The sequence below is a fragment of the Vicugna pacos genome, chromosome X (genome assembly GCF_048564905.1).
Source record: "Vicugna pacos chromosome X, VicPac4, whole genome shotgun sequence".
In the NCBI taxonomy this organism is placed as follows: domain Eukaryota; kingdom Metazoa; phylum Chordata; class Mammalia; order Artiodactyla; family Camelidae; genus Vicugna; species Vicugna pacos.
The window spans coordinates 86,669,785-86,689,838 of record NC_133023.1 but is presented as its reverse complement, the minus strand read 5'-3'; the positions used below and the strand labels follow the sequence as shown (position 1 = coordinate 86,689,838).

The following is a 20,054-nucleotide window of genomic DNA, read 5'->3' as shown; positions in this document are numbered from 1 at the left end:
TTATGTACCTTGGCCACCACTGTGTCCTCAGTGTCTGAAACATATTAGATGCTAAATTTATTTGTTGAGTGAGTGAACGAATGAATGAAATTAGTGGTCTCAAGAAAATAAGAGGGAAAATTGACACATGCACGCACACACACATACAACGTTGGTTCTACATGCCTCTGACCCACTTTTGAAAGGGCAAGACGAATTGGAAGGAGGACTAGTCCAGCAATTATGAGAGTCGAATTACACTTTTGCTACTAAATCCCTTCCTCTCTCTGAGTCTCATTTTCTCCATCTGTCAAATGGAATTGAACCAGATGACCCCTAAGGCTACTTCCAACTCTAACATTCTGTGCTTTAAACAAAAGCCAAGCAGCCAAGCGTACTTTGGAGAGAACCAGAGGGGGAATGGACTGAACTCATTTGTGTGCAAGAAGCAAGAGCTATTTCCTCACGTTTCACCCAGTAGAGGAAAGATTTTTGCCCTTGTTTTTAAATGACCCTAAAAAATAAAAATCATGAGGTGGAGGAAGAAAGCTTTAAAGGAAACCACACCTTTTAGACTATAGATGCCACTTAAATCAAATTTAAAAGTATTGACAAACTGTCAGCCAAAGTCAAAAGTATCTTCTTATCTATATGTGTCACCTCCTGAGGTCTCTGAGAGGTGACACAATTTTGCAGGTAGATGCCCTGTCTGAGGTGCTAATTGTCTTCATTTCAAATGCCTTAGGCTATACGCAAACCCAGATAGATTAAAAGGATGATGGCAAGGGTGGTCAGGTTTATAGAGTGGCTCTGACATTTCAAAATCTTTTTCTATAACCTTTCAAAACTAACTTTGTTCTTCAACTGGCTCAACTATAGGTGTGAATTCTCCTGCGACAGTGTTATGATATTGTCACCTATGGTGAGTTTACACATTCTCTCTTACTAAAATTCACTTCCTTTGCAAAAATGAGAAAAAAAATTAAAATGTCTAAAAAAAAGAGCACTTCCTTTTGATAATACGTGGTTTTATTTATGAGGCTAATTTTCCTAATGCCCTTTTGTAAATGAGGATTCAGAGACAGTGTTGTTGTTTGTGTTTATGTAAGCCTATTTTAAATATGTTTATTCTTTCAACCAAGATTTATGAGCATCGACTGTATGACAGGCACTGTGGTAGGTACTTAGGTTAGAGAGAAGAAAAGCCTGTACCTGCCCTCAAGTAGCTCACAGTCTAGTGAAAAAGACAGACAAGCAAACAGCATTACAACCCACTTAATAAGAGCTGTGACAGAGCCCCATCCTTCCCTCATATTCTAAACCTGCACAACCTGCTTGATACTGCAAGTTCTTTACCTTTCTGTCTGCTGTGTACAGTTCCTTTTACTTGTCCAATTTCAATTCCTTCATGACTCAGAAGGTACTTCCTAATTCTAGCTGAAACTCTACCTGCTTCTGAGATTTTATTCTCAGAATAATAGCTAATGTGTGTGAACTGAATACTACCTTCCAGGCATCCCTGGTAAACACTTTGCATATATTATCTCATTTATTTATATCAACAACCCTATGAAGTGATTACTATGACTATCCCCATTTCACTAATGCAGAAGCCAAAACTCAGAGACCCTAGGGGGCTTGTTCAAGGTTACACAGCTGGTCAGTGTCAGGCCCTGGATTTGAACACAGGCTGCCGACTTCAGAGCCTGTGCATTTCACCATATCCTCTTCTGCCTCTCAACATTAATTCTAAGGTCATTGCATCAGATTGGTCAAGCTTCAGTTTCCTAGCTAGCAACTGGAATTTTGACTTCTAGAATGTTCTTCTCACACTCCTCAAGTGTCAAATGTTTCCATGCCCTGACTTATAGCATGTCTAGGACTATCTATATATGCATTATGAGACCAGATACACTGTTTTATCCTGGGCCTCACTGGTTAGTATGCCTTGGAAGGCTCTTACAGAGTCAAGGTCTATTCGCCCAGGCTTTAAGATTTGTGATCTGGATCATCATCTTATTCATGTAAGTAATAAAACAGTGAGTACCTTGTTTGTTTGTTTAAGTGGTCTGGGCATCATCTGTCCTGGGCAGACCTGGATACACAGATAAAGCCTTATTGCCCAATTCTCCTTTTCCTAGACCAAATGAAAGTCACTCCTAGTCAGTTTTTTCTTATCTTCCCCCGTGAAGATAAAATGGTATGACATATGTGATGCCCCTGGAAACTGAAAGACACTCTTAGTTTCTTTTTCCTACTAGTCCGTGAACTCCTAGAAGACAGGAGGGATGTCACATTCCTCTTTCCACACCCAGAGCCTAACACAGCATCTGCACCTGGTTACCTCCCTTGCTTTCCCCTTCCTCTTTCCCTTTGTAGAGACAACCCTCCGCAAACTGTAGTTTCTTCTTTACCTCAAGCAGTATATCATTTCTGACATTGACTTCTTTCACATTCATTGTTTACCAACGTCTATCCTGTGGTCTGCCTCGTTTTGGTTTATAGAAAAAACTTCACATCCCACACCTCAACACCTGACAGACAAATAAATCATCATGTAGCTCTTTTGGTCTCATCAACCCAGTTGCCTTTGGCTTGTGACTGAATCTTCTTTCTACCCACCTTCATCCGGGGTGGGGGCATTCAGGGTATGATATCAGCATACACACACACAAAATAATTTCTTTGTAAGGGAGGCTCCAGCTTTCCTTCTAAAATTCTGTTTTTTATTTTTTCTTGGAAGCTGAAAAATAAAGTTCCATCACTGAAGCTTAAACTAGCAGATTAAAGTCCAAGAGTCTATTTTGTCCAGACATTTTTTTTTTGCCTGAACATTTTTTAGGAAATCTCTGATGTTTTTGAAACATGGATGACCACTTTGATCTATACACAACACCAAAATTTGGGAAAGGAATGGAATGAAATGGACTATATAAATGTTTCCCTAAGCAGCTTTGTAGATACAAATGAAATATTATAACCCAGCAAGCAAAATAGCTAATGGTGGATTTCTAAATGCATTTTATAGTTACAGCAACATTGGCATTATTTTTCTTTTCCTTCTCAGTAATAAATATTTCATGAAAAACTGCTAGAAACATTGATCATCAGGGAGTTCAATAGTATGAGTCTTTTACAAAGCAGGTCATATATGTTCTGAAGTTTCAAAACTGTCTGGACAATATCAGGAATTGTACTGGTAAAGGCATGAAATTTTCAATACTTGCTCAATCTTTTTCTTTCTTGGAACCAAAAATGGCTCACTGAAATGATCAAAGTCAATATATATCAAACAAAAAATAAATGGGATTAAATATCCCAAAACTTTTACTTACAGACAAAACCCTCAGAGAGCTCTTTGTCATCATTTTATAAACACTGGAGTATGGTTTAATGCTGCCTACCACAAAAGTAATCATGAGTTTCTGCCCTGTGTGCGATTATTTTTGTAATGTAGTGCAGAATGAAGAATAAAACCTAAAATAGTAGATATAAACATAAAAAACAAAAAGCTGGAGAATGTCACAAGTGAACCTGTAACACTGCATATTATTTTGAAGTAAAACAATGTCAACTTTTTTAGCAACTTTTTTGTCAAGTTGGGGCACAATGTGAAACCATCTGGCTCTCATGGAAGCTTTGCAAACCAAAACGGTTCATACTGAACTTGGAGTGCTCTAAAATCCTTTAGCACATACTGGTATTTAACATGTATTAAAACTACCAGCTTTCTACAGAACTTGTTCCTAAATTGTGCTCCCAAAGTTCATAGAAGTTTAAGAAGGCAGTGATGATGTATTCTGAGGTATTGTCGGTATTACAAAGAGCCTAGGAAAATGGTCCATCTGCCTGTGATTAGGCTGCATATAGTAATAATAATAGTAACAGTAATAATTTTAAAAATAAAAATATTTATCGACTCCTCACAAAAATCCTAAATTTAAATGGCAAGTGACTGCTCTTAGCTAAATTACATCAACTTTGTGTCAGGAAACTTTACAGATACACAGGCTTTCTTAATTTTAAGTAAGAAGATAATCATTTATTAAATAAAGCTGTCTGATACAGAGTCCTTCAAAAAGTGACATCTACAGGCCAGAAAATATGATGGAACAATTGAAGAAAAGGTTGATAACTGGTGTATGGTGTATAGTGGTTTTATTTCTTCTAGCAAAACAGGAGAGCATTGAGGGCAATAATGATCACTTCCACAGAGTCTAACACAGTGCCCAGCGCATAGGAAGCCTTCTTTCCATGTATGCTCTTTGCTTGATCTGTGAAGTAATAAGAAGCTAGAGATTCCAACTGGCATTTCTTACCTCTAAAATTGACACCGGGGAGGCTATGACGCTTTTCTACAATTGCTTTAAGCCCCAGAGAAATTGGGCTAGATGGGCTAGGATCTGACCTACTGGAGGGATTCTGAGGTCCACTGAACAGAGTGCTTCCAGCAGTAAATCAAACAGGGAGTCGTACTCAAGGAACTGCTACCCAGTGCAGCAGCACTTCCTAGGCCTATTTCATTGTGGTCCTGAACACTTGTCTTAAGTATTGAAGAACATAGTCAATGAGAAAATCTGTTCAACAGCAACCTCATAAGGTCACAGGCCTGGGCTGTTCAGCATCTTTAAGTTTATGTGAGGCTTAGTGCCAATGGATGCACTCACTCTCTCACATGCTAGAAGCGAGGAAACCACTCAAGAGTGCTAGGCACAGTGGTTGCACCACATAATAAGAATCTGCTCCTATTCCGTGCTGGGACTTTACAAAGCCTGCGATAAGGAAATTATGTATTTCTTTGCTACTTTTTCATAGATTTCATACCATGATTTTAAAAATATCGTTTCCATTACCCAGTTTGCAACATGAGTCTGAAGCTCTTGAAGTCTCCTTTTCCCCTACTTCCTCACTGAAAAGTATATATGTATATCTACTGGACTGTTACAGTTGGCACCTTATCTGCTTAAAACATAACTGAGTAATTTACACAGACTGTAAATAAGCAATCAAGATGGGCTCTATCTTATTAGTATTGAACTCGGCTCTATGACCTTTTCCTAAAGCCAGTCTGCTGAATCAAATACAAGTCACTCCCATTGCCTAAGTTACCACTTCTTTTTTTTTTTTTTCTGTAGTCCTGGGATAACAAGTGGTCCTCCTTACTGGCAGCCTAGGTGGTCACCTATCCCGAAGCTTGAGAAATTTTAAAAGAACAGCTCCCTGACCCCCAGACTGCCATTATGCCTCAAAGTCTCTCCATTACAGTCATTTCATTGGGTTTCGGCATTGATGATCCACGTTAATATGCAACATATATTACTTAGTAAAGGTGAAAAGTTAAGGCAGTCATAATAACGGAAAGAGCACAGACATTAGAATCAGCAAAATTTCATTTTGAAGCCAAACTTCGCCAATTCCCAAATTTGGGTATTAAGTTACCACATCTGTAAAATGGGGGTAATAATATCCACTTTGAAAAACTATTAATAAAGGTGCCTACTATACCTTATAGTCACCAAAAGGGGTAACATGCTTAGAGTGTGTAGCACAAGGTAAGCACTAAATGGTAACACTTACCGTCATTAATAATCCATTATACTCATTACTACAGCATCCAGAGCAGAACCCTGAGGGTAGGGAAAGGGAACAACCACTCACTGGGGCTCAGAGAAGTTCAGTAACTTGTTTAAGTTCACACAGCTAGTGAATAGCAGAGCAAGTATCTGAACTCAGGTCTAACTCCAAAACCCAGATTCTTGCCTCAGAAACCTCTTGCCTTTTCTTGTGTGTACCCAACCCAGAAGAAAGTGGTGATTTGACAGCCTCAGTGATTCAGGTTGCTTTGGGAAAAAGTCAGCCATGAAAGATTATAATCATATTAAACTATATAAAAGCTATGCAGAGGGTGAGTCTGCTTTCATGCAGATCTAAAGGCATGCCAATAAGCAGCAGAGTCCATTGAAACCATAAATGAAGCAAATGTAGTGAGATCTAAAATGACCTGCAGGTACATCAAAATGGATTATGCTAGAAAATTCCCAAGTCTCATCTGTGTCCCATCCTCCCAGACTTCCAGGGAGCTAACAGCGCACACAAGAGTATTGCAAAACCAGCCTCCAACCCAGAACACCCAGCTTTGGGTTGATGTCCCCGAAGGTCCCCTTCCTTCCCAGTGCCCTCCCAAGTAGCCAAGGCTTCCCCATAATTAGGACTCTGAGGGAAGAGGGAATGCTGGTGGGGCAGGATCGCTTCTGTTCTCTGCCCCATCCCGGTCTCTATACCAGGCAGGTAGCCAGAATCCTGAGAACCTTGATGGAATTCTACATAGGAGGGAGGGGACAGTGCCTCGCAGGGCAGAAAGGCAGGAGAGAAATTTCTGTCCGAGGGACCTCTGGGAGGCAGGGCCTCAGGGAAATGGCTTCTTGGTGCACGTAGGGAGGCTGGACACCAGGCAGAAGGGCTCCCAGCCTAGGCAGAAGCCCCCTCCTCTCCTCACCTCTTATGCCCCACGGGCCCAGGAGTAGCCGAGATGCCCGCCTTCAAGGGACCATGTGGACTTGGACAGTGAGGGGAGCGGGGACAATCGCAGTGGAGTGAAGACCCTGTAGAATACCCTCTGCCCTCCCGTTCTTGTGTAACTTGCAGGATGAGGCGGGGTCCTTCAGTACTGAATGAGGTTGGCCTTTCCTTCACCTCAGAGGGATGGAGGGAAGAGGCAGATTTAAACTGCCGCTTCTGAGCAAACCTGCCCCCAGACACACACTACACAGGAGACACAGCAGGAAAGTGCACACTTTATTACCAGTAAGAATCAGAAAACCTCTGACAAAGGTGGAGCTTGCTGAGCTGGGATCTCCTGGGGGAACTGAAGGACACCATTTGTTCAGACTGGAGGCTGATCTAACTTTCAACCCCCTGGGCTCCACTTGCCTCTGAGAAGCTGGCAAAGAACACACCAAATGGAAGAGAAGAGCCCAGGGGCATTGTCAATAGTGCTTGTTCCAGTCCAGTTCTATTTTTAATCCAATAGTCCTCAAAAGACAAGCGCCACCCATAGCACGATATCTGTTCTTGGAATCCATTTTGTTCTTCACCCACTCTTGACTGGAAAGGGACTTAGGACGGTGGCAGACTGAAGCTGAAGGCTCTAGTGTGTAGCCAACATTCCCTCAAGCACTGTCCTTCACCCAGTGGTCTTTCAGGCAACCAGGAAACTAGCTGTCCCTCACAAGGGAGGAAATCAGGAGAGTATCAGAAAAGCCTGTACTTTTGTGAGGCCACCTTCTCGATCTTTGCCAGTAGTCATTTGTCTACTGGGACCAACGAGATGAACAGTTGGGCAATCAAGTCCTTTCATGAAAATCTTTTTGATGTTACCTGCTGAACTGCAGAAATATCTGGATTTTATTTCAATTGAGTTTACCCAAAGGCCACACTATATGCAGGGCAAAGAAGTTACTCGATATAATTTGTATCCCAAATTAGGCTCTTTCCTGTTATCTAACCAAACTCACCAAGTCAGCTTATAATGTGTGCACCAGATATTAACATATAAGTCTAGTTTATAACACATACTCAATAATAACTATTTGTTTAATGAATTAAGTGAAATTCATGAAATTTGCTATCACGTATACAATTTAACATTGAAACCCTCAACTCTTACGAATTAATTCCTCGTCCCAACGTAGAAGCTAAATCCTAACAAAACTATTTTGCCCCCCTTATCCCCTTGAGTGCCAAAGCATCTCTTCTTCCCTAACTTCTCACTCTGCTTGGCTCTAGCCAGTGGGGGTGGGAGGGGGGTTCTCACTGAGATGCAGGCCAGTCAGAAATGGGGAGTTATTTCTTTAGACTCTTGGGAGATCTTTTAATGCAATAGGTTCAGATTCTTCAGCAACAGGCAAATTCCATGAGGTTCAGAGACATAAAAACAGACCCTCACCTATGAAACTTAAAACACAAACAAAAAAAGCAAACATGAATACTGAAGTAGTTTACAAAGGAATAATAGCATTTTCAACAAAAAGTAGTGCTCCTAAAATTCAACTCTAAACACATGGCTGTTCCCAGCCAAAGACATGGCATTTTCAGGAAAAGAAGGTTAATAAGAAAACAGAGTGAAAACAGTGAAAACAGAAAGGAGTGAAAAAGAAAAAAAAGTCTTCATGACTTCAGCTTCTCCAGCGTGTCAATCAATCAGCATTAGCCATCCACAATTGATCACCTGCGAACATAAATGCAATTAGGAGAAATTCCTTAAAGAGTTAAGTGTGATACTCAAGAGCAGTCCCTCTTTGTTCAAGAATGAAAAAAAAGAACACAAATACATATGTATTTATGTGTGCATATGTACCCATGATGATAAAAAGTTGTTATTTTGGGTAATGGGATAATGAATTATTTTATTTAATTTTCTATATCATAATTTTGGTTTCAAATTATCCGTGAAATAAATGAGTTACTTTTTGATCAGAAGGAGTGGTGGTGGTCTTAGGAAATTGGTTTTACTTTGGAGTGTTTCCACTCTTACTTACCTTCCTGAAATCAGTGAGTTTGTCCTGGGTCCAGGCATCCCTGAACTGCCATGCAGACTTTCTTGCATTTATAGCAGGACTTGCGCCAGGAGAAATTCATTGCTTTACACCATGTGCACACCCAATTCACTGAACTGCAACCTGAGGCCGACTTCTCCTGCTGGTGTGATTCTGAGGCTTTTTTCCCTTTGGGCTGCTTGGTTTTCTGGCCCTGGGGCTGATGTTTCTTTGGGTTTTCTCTCTCACCACAGCTCCAGCTGTCCCGCTGGGGGGTCGCCTGGGGCCTCTTTGGACCTTCTTCCTGGCTCTGGCTTCTGTTGCCCCCCAGGGGGACAGCCTCCTGGGGCCTCTCCTGGTCTTCCTTTTGGCTCTGGCTTCTACTGCTCTCTAGGGGAATAGTCCCTTGGGATCTTTTTGGAACTTCTTCCTGGCTGTAGCTCCCACTGGCCTCCAGGGGTACCATCCCCTGGGGCCTCTCTGTATCTTCTTCCTGCCTGAGGCTCCAGCTATCTCTCAGGGGAACCATCCCCTGGGGCCTTTCTAGACCTTCTTCCTGGATGAGGCTACAAATATTTCCCAGGGGGATCAACCTCTGGGTGCTCTCTGAATCTTCTTCCTGGCTGTGGCTCCAGCTCTCCCCAAGGGGAATCGCCCCCTGGGGCCTCTCAGGATCTTCTTCCTGGTTAATATTTCTGGTGTCCCCTAAGGGGACTGTATCCTGGGGAATCTTAGGATCTTCCCCCTGCCTGTAGCTCCTCTGGTCCCACAGTGGGGCCATCTCCTGGAAGCCCACTGCAGGCCATGGGCCAGGTGGGTAGACCCATGGAGGAGGCATCTGAAGTGGAACTACTGCAGATTCTGCATTCATGACTACTGCTGGTGGTATACGTGGCAAGAATGGGAATCCCATTGGAAATGGTGCATGGAATGGAAATGGGTATGGCATCTGCACTGGCAGAGGGGGCTGCATTGCCTGGACCCAGGGCCTTAGGGGCCCAGGCATGTAAAGAACAGCCCTTGGGGCTGGCATCTGAGCCTCAAAATACAGCCTGCCATGCATCGCCATGGCCACCAGATCTCTTTGCCGCTCTGCATTCAGGGACCATGCTGCAGTACCAAGCTGGTCAGCTCGAGGCCCAAACACCATCTCTTGGGCCAATGGGGCACCCTCGGCAGATCTCTCAGCCTGGAGCTGCTGCCCACAAAACACATTGCGCTCATTCAGCGCCTGTTGCAGGGCGGCCTGCGTGAAGCGCAGCTGCGCGACCATCTCCTCGCGCTCCGCGCGCAGGCGCTGTAGCTCGGCGGCCAGAGCCCAGGAAACCGCCTCGCGCTCCTCCACCTGGTCCTGCAGCCACCGGACCTGGCGGGCCTCCTGCTCCCGCTGCCTCGCCCCCATGCGCACGCTCAGGGCCAGCGCGCTCCAGGCACAGGCCCTCTTGAGGGACTGCGGCACCTGCGGGTCAGCCACGACCACCCGGAGCCGATCCTCCACCTCATTCCAGGGCAGCGAGCGGAAGGCCACGTAGAAATCGGGGCCACCCCCATTCATGAGGACCTCATTGTTGATGAACGTGATCACCTCGTTGTGGCGGAACCCACTGGCTTGGTCCCCAAAGTCCAAGGCCATGGCCGCTGCGGCCTAGTCAACCGACCGCCTCACGGGAGACGCCGCCCTCGCGGCCGCTTCGCCAGTAAAGGCTGCGGCGGCCACCGAGCCCGCTCCTCACCTCCCGGCTCAGTCCTCTTTCGGTCCTACGTCAGTCCTGGCCGCCTCCTTGCCTCTTGCCTCCCTCACGCTCCAGCTTTCCTCGCAGAGAGTAAAGAAGACGCCCTCACCACGCCAACCCCAACTGGGCCGACGGCAGTGTGACGCGTCACGGGGAGCGCCAAGTCACCTCGCAAGGCCTGCTGGGACCCGCTTTCCTGAAGAGCTCCCCCCTTGGGGGCCAGCAGACCGGAAATCACGCTGGGTACTGCAGCGAGCCTCTAGAGGCTTTACCGTTTCTAAGAACTTGGGAAGCCGTTTCTAAGAACTTCTTTCCAGCATGGTGGAAAGAATTCCTAACTTGGGGGAGATGCATAGGTGAGTGCAGTTCTACCTTCATCTCAGTTCAATCTTCCATAGTTCTCAGATACGACTTAATACCTTCAAAACAGTCAGTCCCACTCTGCACACTTCCGTTGGCATCCTGAACAGGTGAACTTAGAATCCCTGACATCAAGAAAATCCAGTGATTGAGCAACGAATTCCCTGAACTCTCCCTATACATTCACTCTCATGTTTACCTGATCAACTCTGCCTCACAGGATGTCTCTCTTCTTCTTTTAGACTAAATGCTCCACTTGAGATCGGGGTTTTCCCTACAAGAAATGCTAAAGGAATTCTTCAGTGGTAACTGAGATCCACACAAAGAAATAAAGCACACGTTAAAGGTAATTACATAGGTACAATTTTGTGACTCCTCTTATATAGGATTTAAAAGATGACTGCATAAAACAATACGGATCTGTCTTCATTGGCACACAGTGTATAAAAATGTAATTTGTGGCAATAACAACATAAGGGGTGGAGCTATATAGGAATAAAGATTTTGTATACTGTTGAAATTAAGTACGTATTAATCCAAAATATACTGCTATAAGTGAATATGTTAATTGTAATCCCCAGAACAACTACTAAGAAAATAACTAAAAAAACACACAGAAAAGGAAATGAGAAGGAAATCAAAATGGTACACTACACACACACACACACAGAAGAAATCAGTGAAACAAAAGAAGGCAGCAATGGAGGAATGAGGGGGAAGATATAAGACATTAGAAAACAAATAGCAAAATGTTAGCAGTCCTTCCTTACAAGTAATTATATTAAATGCAAATAGATTTAACTCCAGTTAACAGGCAGAGACTGGCAGAATGGATAATTTTTTTTTAATATCCAAATGTATGTTGTCTACAAGATATTAATTTTAGATTCAAAGACGTGAATTGGTTGCAAGTAAAAAGATAGAAAAGGCTATTCCATGCAAACAGTAACTAATTGAGACCTAAAGTGGCTCTCCAAATAATCAAAGTAGACCTTAAGACAAAAATTGTTAAGGTTAAAAAAGATGATATTATATAATATTTAAAAAGGGTCAATCCATCAAGAAGCTATGCCAATTATAAATATATGTACACCTTATATATACACCTAACAACACAGTCCCAAAATACATGCCAAAAGTAGACAGAACTGAGGGATGGTAGAGGTAGTAATACAGTTGTAATACAGTTGTAGTCTCCAACTACTGTAGTTGGAGACTTCAATACCCCAATTTCAAATATTGATAGAAAGACTTGATCAAAGCTCAGGAAAGAAATATAAGACTCAAACAACACTATAAACCAAGCAGAACTAACAAACATCTATAGAACAGTCAACCCCAAAACAGCACACTACATATTCTTCTCAAGTGCACATAAAAGATTCTCCAGTATAAACCATTTGTCAGGCCACAAAACAAGTCTCAATATATTTATAAAGATTGAAATCATACTATGTATTCTGACCACAATGGAATGAAATTGGAAATAAGTAACAGAGGAAATTTGCAAAATATACACATATGTGAAAATCAGATAATACTACTAAATAACCATTGGGTCAAAGAAAAAAAATCACAAGGGAAATTAGAAAATATATTGATATTAATGAAAACAGAAATACAACATACCAAAACTAATGGGATTCAGTGAAAGTAGTGCTCAGAGGGAAATTTATAGCTACAAATGCCTACAGTAAAAAAAAGAAACATATCAAATGAATAACCTAACTAGCCCACCTTAAGGAATTAGAAAAAGGAGAGAAAGTTAAACCCAAAGCAAGAAAAAGAAAGGAAATAAAAATTAGAATGGAGGTAAACAAAATAGAGAAGGAAGAGGGAAAAAATAGAAAAAAACAAATGAAACAAAAAGTTGGTTCTTTGGAAGGATCAATGAAATTGACAAACTTTTAAATAGATTGTTCAAGAAAAAAAGAAAGATTCAAATAACTAAAATCTGGAATGAGTTTGGGACATTTACCACTGACCTTATAGAAATAAAAAGTATTATAAGAGAATAGCTATGAACAATTATATGCCAACAAATTAGAAACCTAGATGAAATGGACAAATTCCTAGAAACACACAAACTACCAAAACAAATTCAAGAATAGAAAATTTGAACAGACCTATAAGAAGTACAGAGATTGAATAAGAAACCAAAAACCTACCAACACAGAAAAGGCCAGAACCAAAGAGCTTCCCTGGTGAATTCTACCATTTAAAGAGGAATTAGCAGGAATCTTTCTTAGACTCTTCTAAACATAAAAGAGGAGGGAATACTTTCTAACTCATATGACACTAATATTGTTACCAAAGCCAAAGACATCACAAGAATAGAAAACTATAGACCGATATCCCTTATGAATACAGATGTAAAACTTCTCAGCCAAATACTAGCAAATGGAATCCAGCAGCATGTTAAAAGAATTATAAAACATGACCAAATGGGATTTATCTTAGGAAAACAAGGCTGGTTCAATAAATGAAAATCAGTCATGAAATACATTATATTACTAGAATGAAGGAAAAAACACCCACATGATCATCTAATAGATACCAAAAACAAAACAAAACAAAACACTTCTGAAAAAATGCAACACATTTTCATGAGGAAAAAAACAAAACTTAAAACACAAAATAGAAAGGGATATCCTCAACCTGATAAAGGGCATTTATGAAAAACCAACAGCTAACACTATATTCAATGATCAAAGACTCAGAACTTCCCCACTAATATCTGGAACAGATAAGAATGCCACTTTTACCATTGCTATTCAACATTGTCCTGGAACTTCTAGTCCAAGCAATCAGGGAAGAAAAAGCAAAGACATCCAAATTGGAAAGGAATAAGTGAAACTGTTTCTGTTTATAGAGGACATGATCCTATATACAGAAATTCCTAAAGAATCCACAAGAAAGTTACTAAAACTAATGAACAAACTCAGTACAGTGGCAGGATACAGGATCAACATGCAAAAAGCAGTGGTATCACTGTACACTAGCAATGAATAATTCCATTTCCAGAAAATTAAGAAAATAATTTCACTTTCAATAGCATCAAAAGAATAAAATACTTAGGAATAAATTTAACCAAACAGGTACAAGACTTATACACTGAAAACTACAAAGCATTGCTGAACATGAAGAAAACCTAAATGAATGGAAAGACATCTCACATCCATGAATTGGAAGATGTCATTTTGTTAAGATGGCAGTACTCTCCAAAGTGATATACAGAATCAGTGCAATCTCCATTAAAATCCCAAGTCTTTTTGGCTGAAATGTAAAAGCTGATCCTAAAATTAACATTGAATTGCAAGAGACCCTAATAGCCAAAATAATCTTTAAAAAGAAGGAAAACAGTTGTAGGAGTCACACTTCTTGATTTCAAAACTTAGAAGGTTAGAGTATCAAAACAGAGTGATACTGCCATAAAGATAGACATGCATATCAGTGGGATACAATTGAGAGTCCAGAAATAAATCCGTCATGTATGGTCAATTGATTTTTGACAAGGACGTGAAAACCATTCAATGGGAAAGGAATAGTCTCTTCAACAAATGGTTCTCAGATAACGGGATATCCACATGTAAAAGGATGAAGATAGACTATTAACTCAGCCCATATACAAAAAATAACTCAACTTTTGTTTGTTTTATTTGTTGTTGCTGCTTGTTTTGGGTTATTGTCATTTTAGTTACTTTTCCAAAGTATTTTTGTAAAATTTCTGTTCTTTATCATATGTGGCCACGGAAGTCTATGTTCCATTAGTTTAATGATCAACTAGTGTATTGGCAGAGTATTTATAAACATCTAAAGCCCCATAATATTTTTAAAAGACTTTTTCTTAATTGAAGTATAGTTCATTTACAATGTTACATTAGTTTTTGGTATACAGTATAGTGATTCAGTCATATATATGTGTGTGTGTGTGTGTGTGTGTATATTCTTTTTCATTATAGGTTATTACAAGGTATTGAATATAGTTCCCTGTGCTACACCATAGGATCTTGTTGTTTATCTGTTTTATATGTAGTAGTTTGTATCTGCTAATCCCAAACTCCTAATTTATCCTGACCTTGCCCCTTTCCCCTTTGGTAACCATAAATTTGTTTTCTATGTCTGTGAGTCTATTTCTGTTTGGTAAATGAGTTTATTTGTATCATTTTTTTTAGATTCCACATGTAAGTGATATCATGTGATACTTGTCTTTCTCTGTCTAACTTACTTCACTTAGTATGATAATCTCTAGGTCCATCCATGTTGCTGCAAATGGCATTATTTCATTCTTTTTTATGGCTGAGTAGTATTTCATTTTATTTTTTTATATATATACACACACACACACACACACACAGATACATATACACACACACATACCACATCTTTATTCAGTCATCTGTTGATGGACATTTAGGTTGTTTCCATGTCTTGGCTATGGTAAGTAGTGCTGCTATGAACATTGGGGTTCATATATCTTTTCAAATTAGAGTTCCCTCCAGATATATGCCCAGGAGTGGGATTGTAGTATCATATGGTAAATTTGTTTTTAGTTTTATGAGGAATCTCCATACTGTTTTCCATAACGGCTGCACCAAACTGCATTCCTACCAATAGTGTAGGAGGGCTCCCTTTTCTCCACACCCTCTCCAGCATTTGTCATTTGTAGACTTTTTAATGATGGCCATTCTGACTGGGATTTTTCGTTTTACATTTCTCTGATAATTAGCAATACTGAGCATCTTTTCATGTGCCTATTGGCCATGTGTATGTCTTCACTGGAGAAATGTCAATTTAGGTCTTTTGCCCATTTTTTGATTGGGTCGTTTGGGGTTTTTTGTTATTGTGTTGTATGAGCTGTTTGTATATTCTGGAAGTTAAGCCCTTGTCAGTCGCAGTTTGCAAATATTTTCTCCCAGTCCGTAGGTGGTTGTCTTTTTGTTTTGTTTATGGTTTCCTTTGCTGTGAAAAAGACTTTAAAACTCCCCCCACTCTTTGAAGATTGTCTGTGTTGGGACACTCCTTCAATGCTTAGTCAGGCCATTTACAACACTGCCCTCACCTTTATTTCCTGCTTGTGCAGAGCCTGAAGGTCAGCCAGAAGAGAAAATTTAGGATCTTCTCTGAGGATTAGGCCATTTCTGCGCATGTAGAATTATTCTCAATTCCCTGATTTATGCAGGAGCTTTCAAAAACGCTTATTCCTCCATGTATCTCCTTTCCCAGACTCTTCCTTCCCAGGCTCTTTGATCTGTCTCTTGCTTGTCCTGACTGTTATCCCTTGCCCTAAGCTGCTATGGCCAATACGTTTGTCTTTAAGTGCTTTTGGCAAATGCCACTTGGAAAACTGTCCCAGACCTAGGAACACTCTGAGCTGGGCGAAACAAAGGCAAGCCCTTGTGTATCAGTCCTTCAGGAGCCACTAGACAGACTGAAATATACCACAATTCCTGGAGAATAAGGTCTATAATTGTTCCCTCAGGCACTTGGCAACCTGTACCAGGAGTACAGGCTGCTGTCTTCGTGGCTGCCTCCCATCTAGTATGTGGGAAAGGCTAGGTAGACAATTTAAAACACTGGAGAATTCTGATGCTGCAACGCAGCAGCTTCTTTCTTCATTAAGCTTTCCCCTGGTTGTTGTACGTTTTCCACTAGGTTCCAGAGTTCCACAAAAGTTGATTCTGACAGTTTTTGCCAGCTCATTAGTTGCTTTAATGGAGGGATGGAGCCCGGGAGTTCCCTACTCTGCCACTTTGGGTATAAAGAAAGCTGTCATAGGCACAAAGCATTAATAATCCAAATAAAATTAATTTCCTCTCCTTGCCATCTCTCACTCATCCTTCCAGCTCAGCTATCACCTCCAGGAAGACTTTCTTGACCATTCTACAACCAATACTGTAATTAGTCTTTATTCTTCTTTCTCACCAACTAGACTTAGTCCCTTGAGAGCAGGGACTGATCCTTTTGTTTCTGGATCCCTAGCACCTAACATAGTTCTAGTTACATGATAGTGCTTATAAATGCCAACGGGAAGGAAGGACAGAATAATGGAAGATGAAAGAAAGAGGAAGAAACAGAAACTATTCCATGATTTCTATAATCCTGGTTAAAATTCAGACTGAAACCTATAAGAGGATGTCCTTGTCATGGTTTCAATTCAAAGAGAAGTAATTTTTTTACACATCCCTAGAGAAAAAAATTCACCATAGCCAAACTGATACATCTATCTTGTGGGGAGGTACTTTCATACAGTGTTAAACTTTATAACAACTTCAAGCCATTTCTAAATTAATGCAACAACACTTCATAAATGCCAAGGTGTTTTTAAATTATTACTATTAAATTTAAGATGCATCTGACCTTAAGACCTTTATGGAATCAATTTCCACTGTATTGAAACAGGAAGGTGATGTATGATGGCCTATAAAGTGAGATTTTGAAAGTAACCTGACTGAGTTATCATTCTTGATGAAACAATGATAACATCACAAATACCACCACACTTTACTTTGCAGGTGTGCAAGTTTGCAAAGTGTGAATGTATGTTTACAAGAGAGTAGAACAATTCAATTGCATAAATTAATCAATCTGAGAAACCACATTTAAAACATAGCTAATTTTTACATGATTTTCAGTAAGTTCGTATACTTTCAATTTTAGTATAACCTCTGTCACAAAGCCTTCATAACAACTTTAAATGATAATCATTGATGATAAAGGAAGGAAAATAACATTTTCAAGTTCATCATATTAGTATGTATCTACGCTTGTGTAGATTTAATCTCCCAGGAATCAAAGGTGGTAAATAGAATAGAGAAAAAGCATATACAGTAAATATAAGCTATATATGCTGAGTACTGAGGAACAGTTTTATACTGCTTTAGGAAAATTTACACCTTTTATTACATATGCTTTCTTTTCTTGTACTTTGCACCCACAGTGACCTCTATGATATAGCTGCCCAGAAGATGCCAAAAGAAAAAAGAGGAGGCACCTGGGCAGTTAATCTCAGAAATACAAGAGCCACGTTCCCTGAATTCTTTTCCCCACATGAGCAGAATACATGGGCAGGAAACCATAGTAGATAATCGACACAAATGTGAGCACAGCTGAACACAGTGTCACGTTGCAAGTAAATATAGCTTACAATCAATCTCATCTGACCCATATTGACAACTTGCATAGTTATTATTGTCCATATGGTAAAATTAGCCATGAAGAGTAAGCAGATTTCATAAATTCATTTTATACAAACTAGATTTTTGTATTTCCTTTCTCCGTGTTAGTTCTCAAGTATCTATAAGTAACATCACTATTGAACATTTTTGCTGAAGTTATTCACAGTTTTAAGTCTTCCCTCCCCAACTCCCACCACACAGTCGTACATGCAAGCTCTTACATCTGCTCAAATTCCAAGGTGCTCTGGAGAACTCAAGGAAGCAAGAACTCTGGGACTCTAAGCTCCAGCCGACTAACTTGTGGGCAAATCATGCTTGGATCACTACGCTTGGAGTGGAGGGCGAGGACAAATGAATTATTAGCCATTGTGCCCTGGTGGGAAGCAAAGAGGAATGGACTCTCAATCCCCAAGGACCTGAGAGTCTTAAGGCTGGGGCAGAAGGTAGAGGGCTGAAGCAGAAGGGGAGGAACCAATTAAGGGGCAGGTCTGTGAGCAGCGAGTTATCTCAGGACAAGCATAGACTGACTGGTACAGAAAGACTGGGGATGCAGGCTTTGAGAACAATCACTTAACTAGAATTGGAGGAAACTGAAAGGCCCTTTTTGCCGTAGCAGTTCTTAGAAATAGCTTACCAATAGTGCCACCTCCAATATACATTTATATTATAAATTCATTTGTACTACAGTGTAAAATGACCACTGCTCTGGTTTTGATCTGATGGCAAGAAGGAGACTTTCAAGGGCACTGGATCCCCAAAGCTCAATAGGCTATAGCTGATGATTGAATAAACAGGAAGAAGTGAAGTCAACTTCTTTTCTTCTCTGATGAGGGTACTACTGACAAGCCCAACTCCATACCACCACACAACTTTTTAAAATACCACTTAAAGTATCCTTGTGATTTTTCCATAAACTTTTTGAGCCTTGCTCAGTAGACTCCATTTTGCTATTAGAAAGGAATGGGAACTGGGGAAGGTATAGCTCAGTGGTAGAGCACGTGCTTAGCATGCATGAGATCTTGGGTTCAATCCCCAGTTCCTCCATTAAAATAAACAAACAAACAAACAAATGAACCTAATTACCTCCCCCCAAAACGAAACAAAAAACCAAAAAATAAAAAAATAAAAAAACAAAGGAATGGGCAACAAGCCAACAAGCTCGTAGGACTTGATCCAAACCTTCCTAACCTTTTCCCCATCTGCCCTTACTGATCCACAGCTGAATGAATGCTTTTGACACTTTCTTGCTGGTAATGATAACAGCGATGATTTAGGGAAAGATCACAGGGTGCCTATGCAAAATATATACATATATATATATATATATATGTATATATATAACCTCATTTAATCTTCAAAAGAACTGTATGAATTATAGGCACAATTGTTATCCCTTTTGACAGAGAGGGAGCTGGGTCTCATAAAGGTTAAATATTTTGCCCAAGATCACACAGCTAGGAAGTGGTGGATTTAACACTTTTGTGAAGACTGCATACCTGCTTCCAATCTTTTTCTTTAAAGAGATTTAATGTTAATGATACAACTAAAGTTCTCCCCATCACATTTTCTCCCTCTCCTCCTTCCTCCTTCTCTCTCCAAAAGTAACCCAAGGTTGATGTATATCTTCCTGGGTATGCTTTTATAAAAATGTATTTATCCATAAGCAATATATAGTGTTATCTCTGCAGTAAATGGTATCAACTTTTTCAAACTTGCACAAACTTTTCACTTTACATGATGTTTTCTAAATTTTCACATGTTGATAACTGTAAATTAGTTCGTTCGCTTTAACTTCTGTTTGAGTTCACTCTGTGAATGTACATTTTCCAGTTTTTTCACCATTAGCAACAGCTGTAATCAATAACATTGTACATGTCTTCTGGTCTATATCTGTGAGTATATGCCTAGAGGTGGAGTTTTTCCCATACACGCACCTCCAATTTTATTATATATTGTTAAATTGTTCTCCAGAATGGTCCTACCAGTTTACAGCTCAGTCTGATTACAAATAGAGAATTTCTGCATTCTGGAACTTACTGAACAGAGTCATCTTAAATACAATAATAGCACAATTGAGACAATTGTTAAGAAAAACAGTTTAAGAAACTGCTTAAGAGAAACAATGTAAGATAGTGCTTCCCAAGCCTACATGTCCATCAGAATTACCCAATGGACGTATAGAATGCAGATCTCCAGGCCTGGCTCCAGGCAAAATGCTCCCAGGTGATCCTCATACAGTTAATCTGTTAACCAGAGAGTGAAGACCACTA

The 20,054-nt window shown here is 40.3% G+C and overlaps 1 protein-coding gene across 1 annotated transcript; it reads right to left on the bottom strand.

Annotated features, from left to right (window-relative positions):
- Positions 1-6,753: 6,753 nt before the first annotated feature.
- Positions 6,754-10,364, bottom strand: TEX13D (TEX13 family member D). The gene is made up of 2 exons (XM_031671412.2): positions 8,517-10,364; positions 6,754-8,206 (listed from the first exon to the last, which is right to left on the bottom strand). The coding sequence occupies exon 1, from the start codon at positions 10,144-10,146 to the stop codon at positions 8,527-8,529; it is 1,620 nt and encodes a 539-aa protein (XP_031527272.2). The 5' UTR covers positions 10,147-10,364; the 3' UTR covers positions 6,754-8,206; positions 8,517-8,526.
- Positions 10,365-20,054: the final 9,690 nt, after the last annotated feature.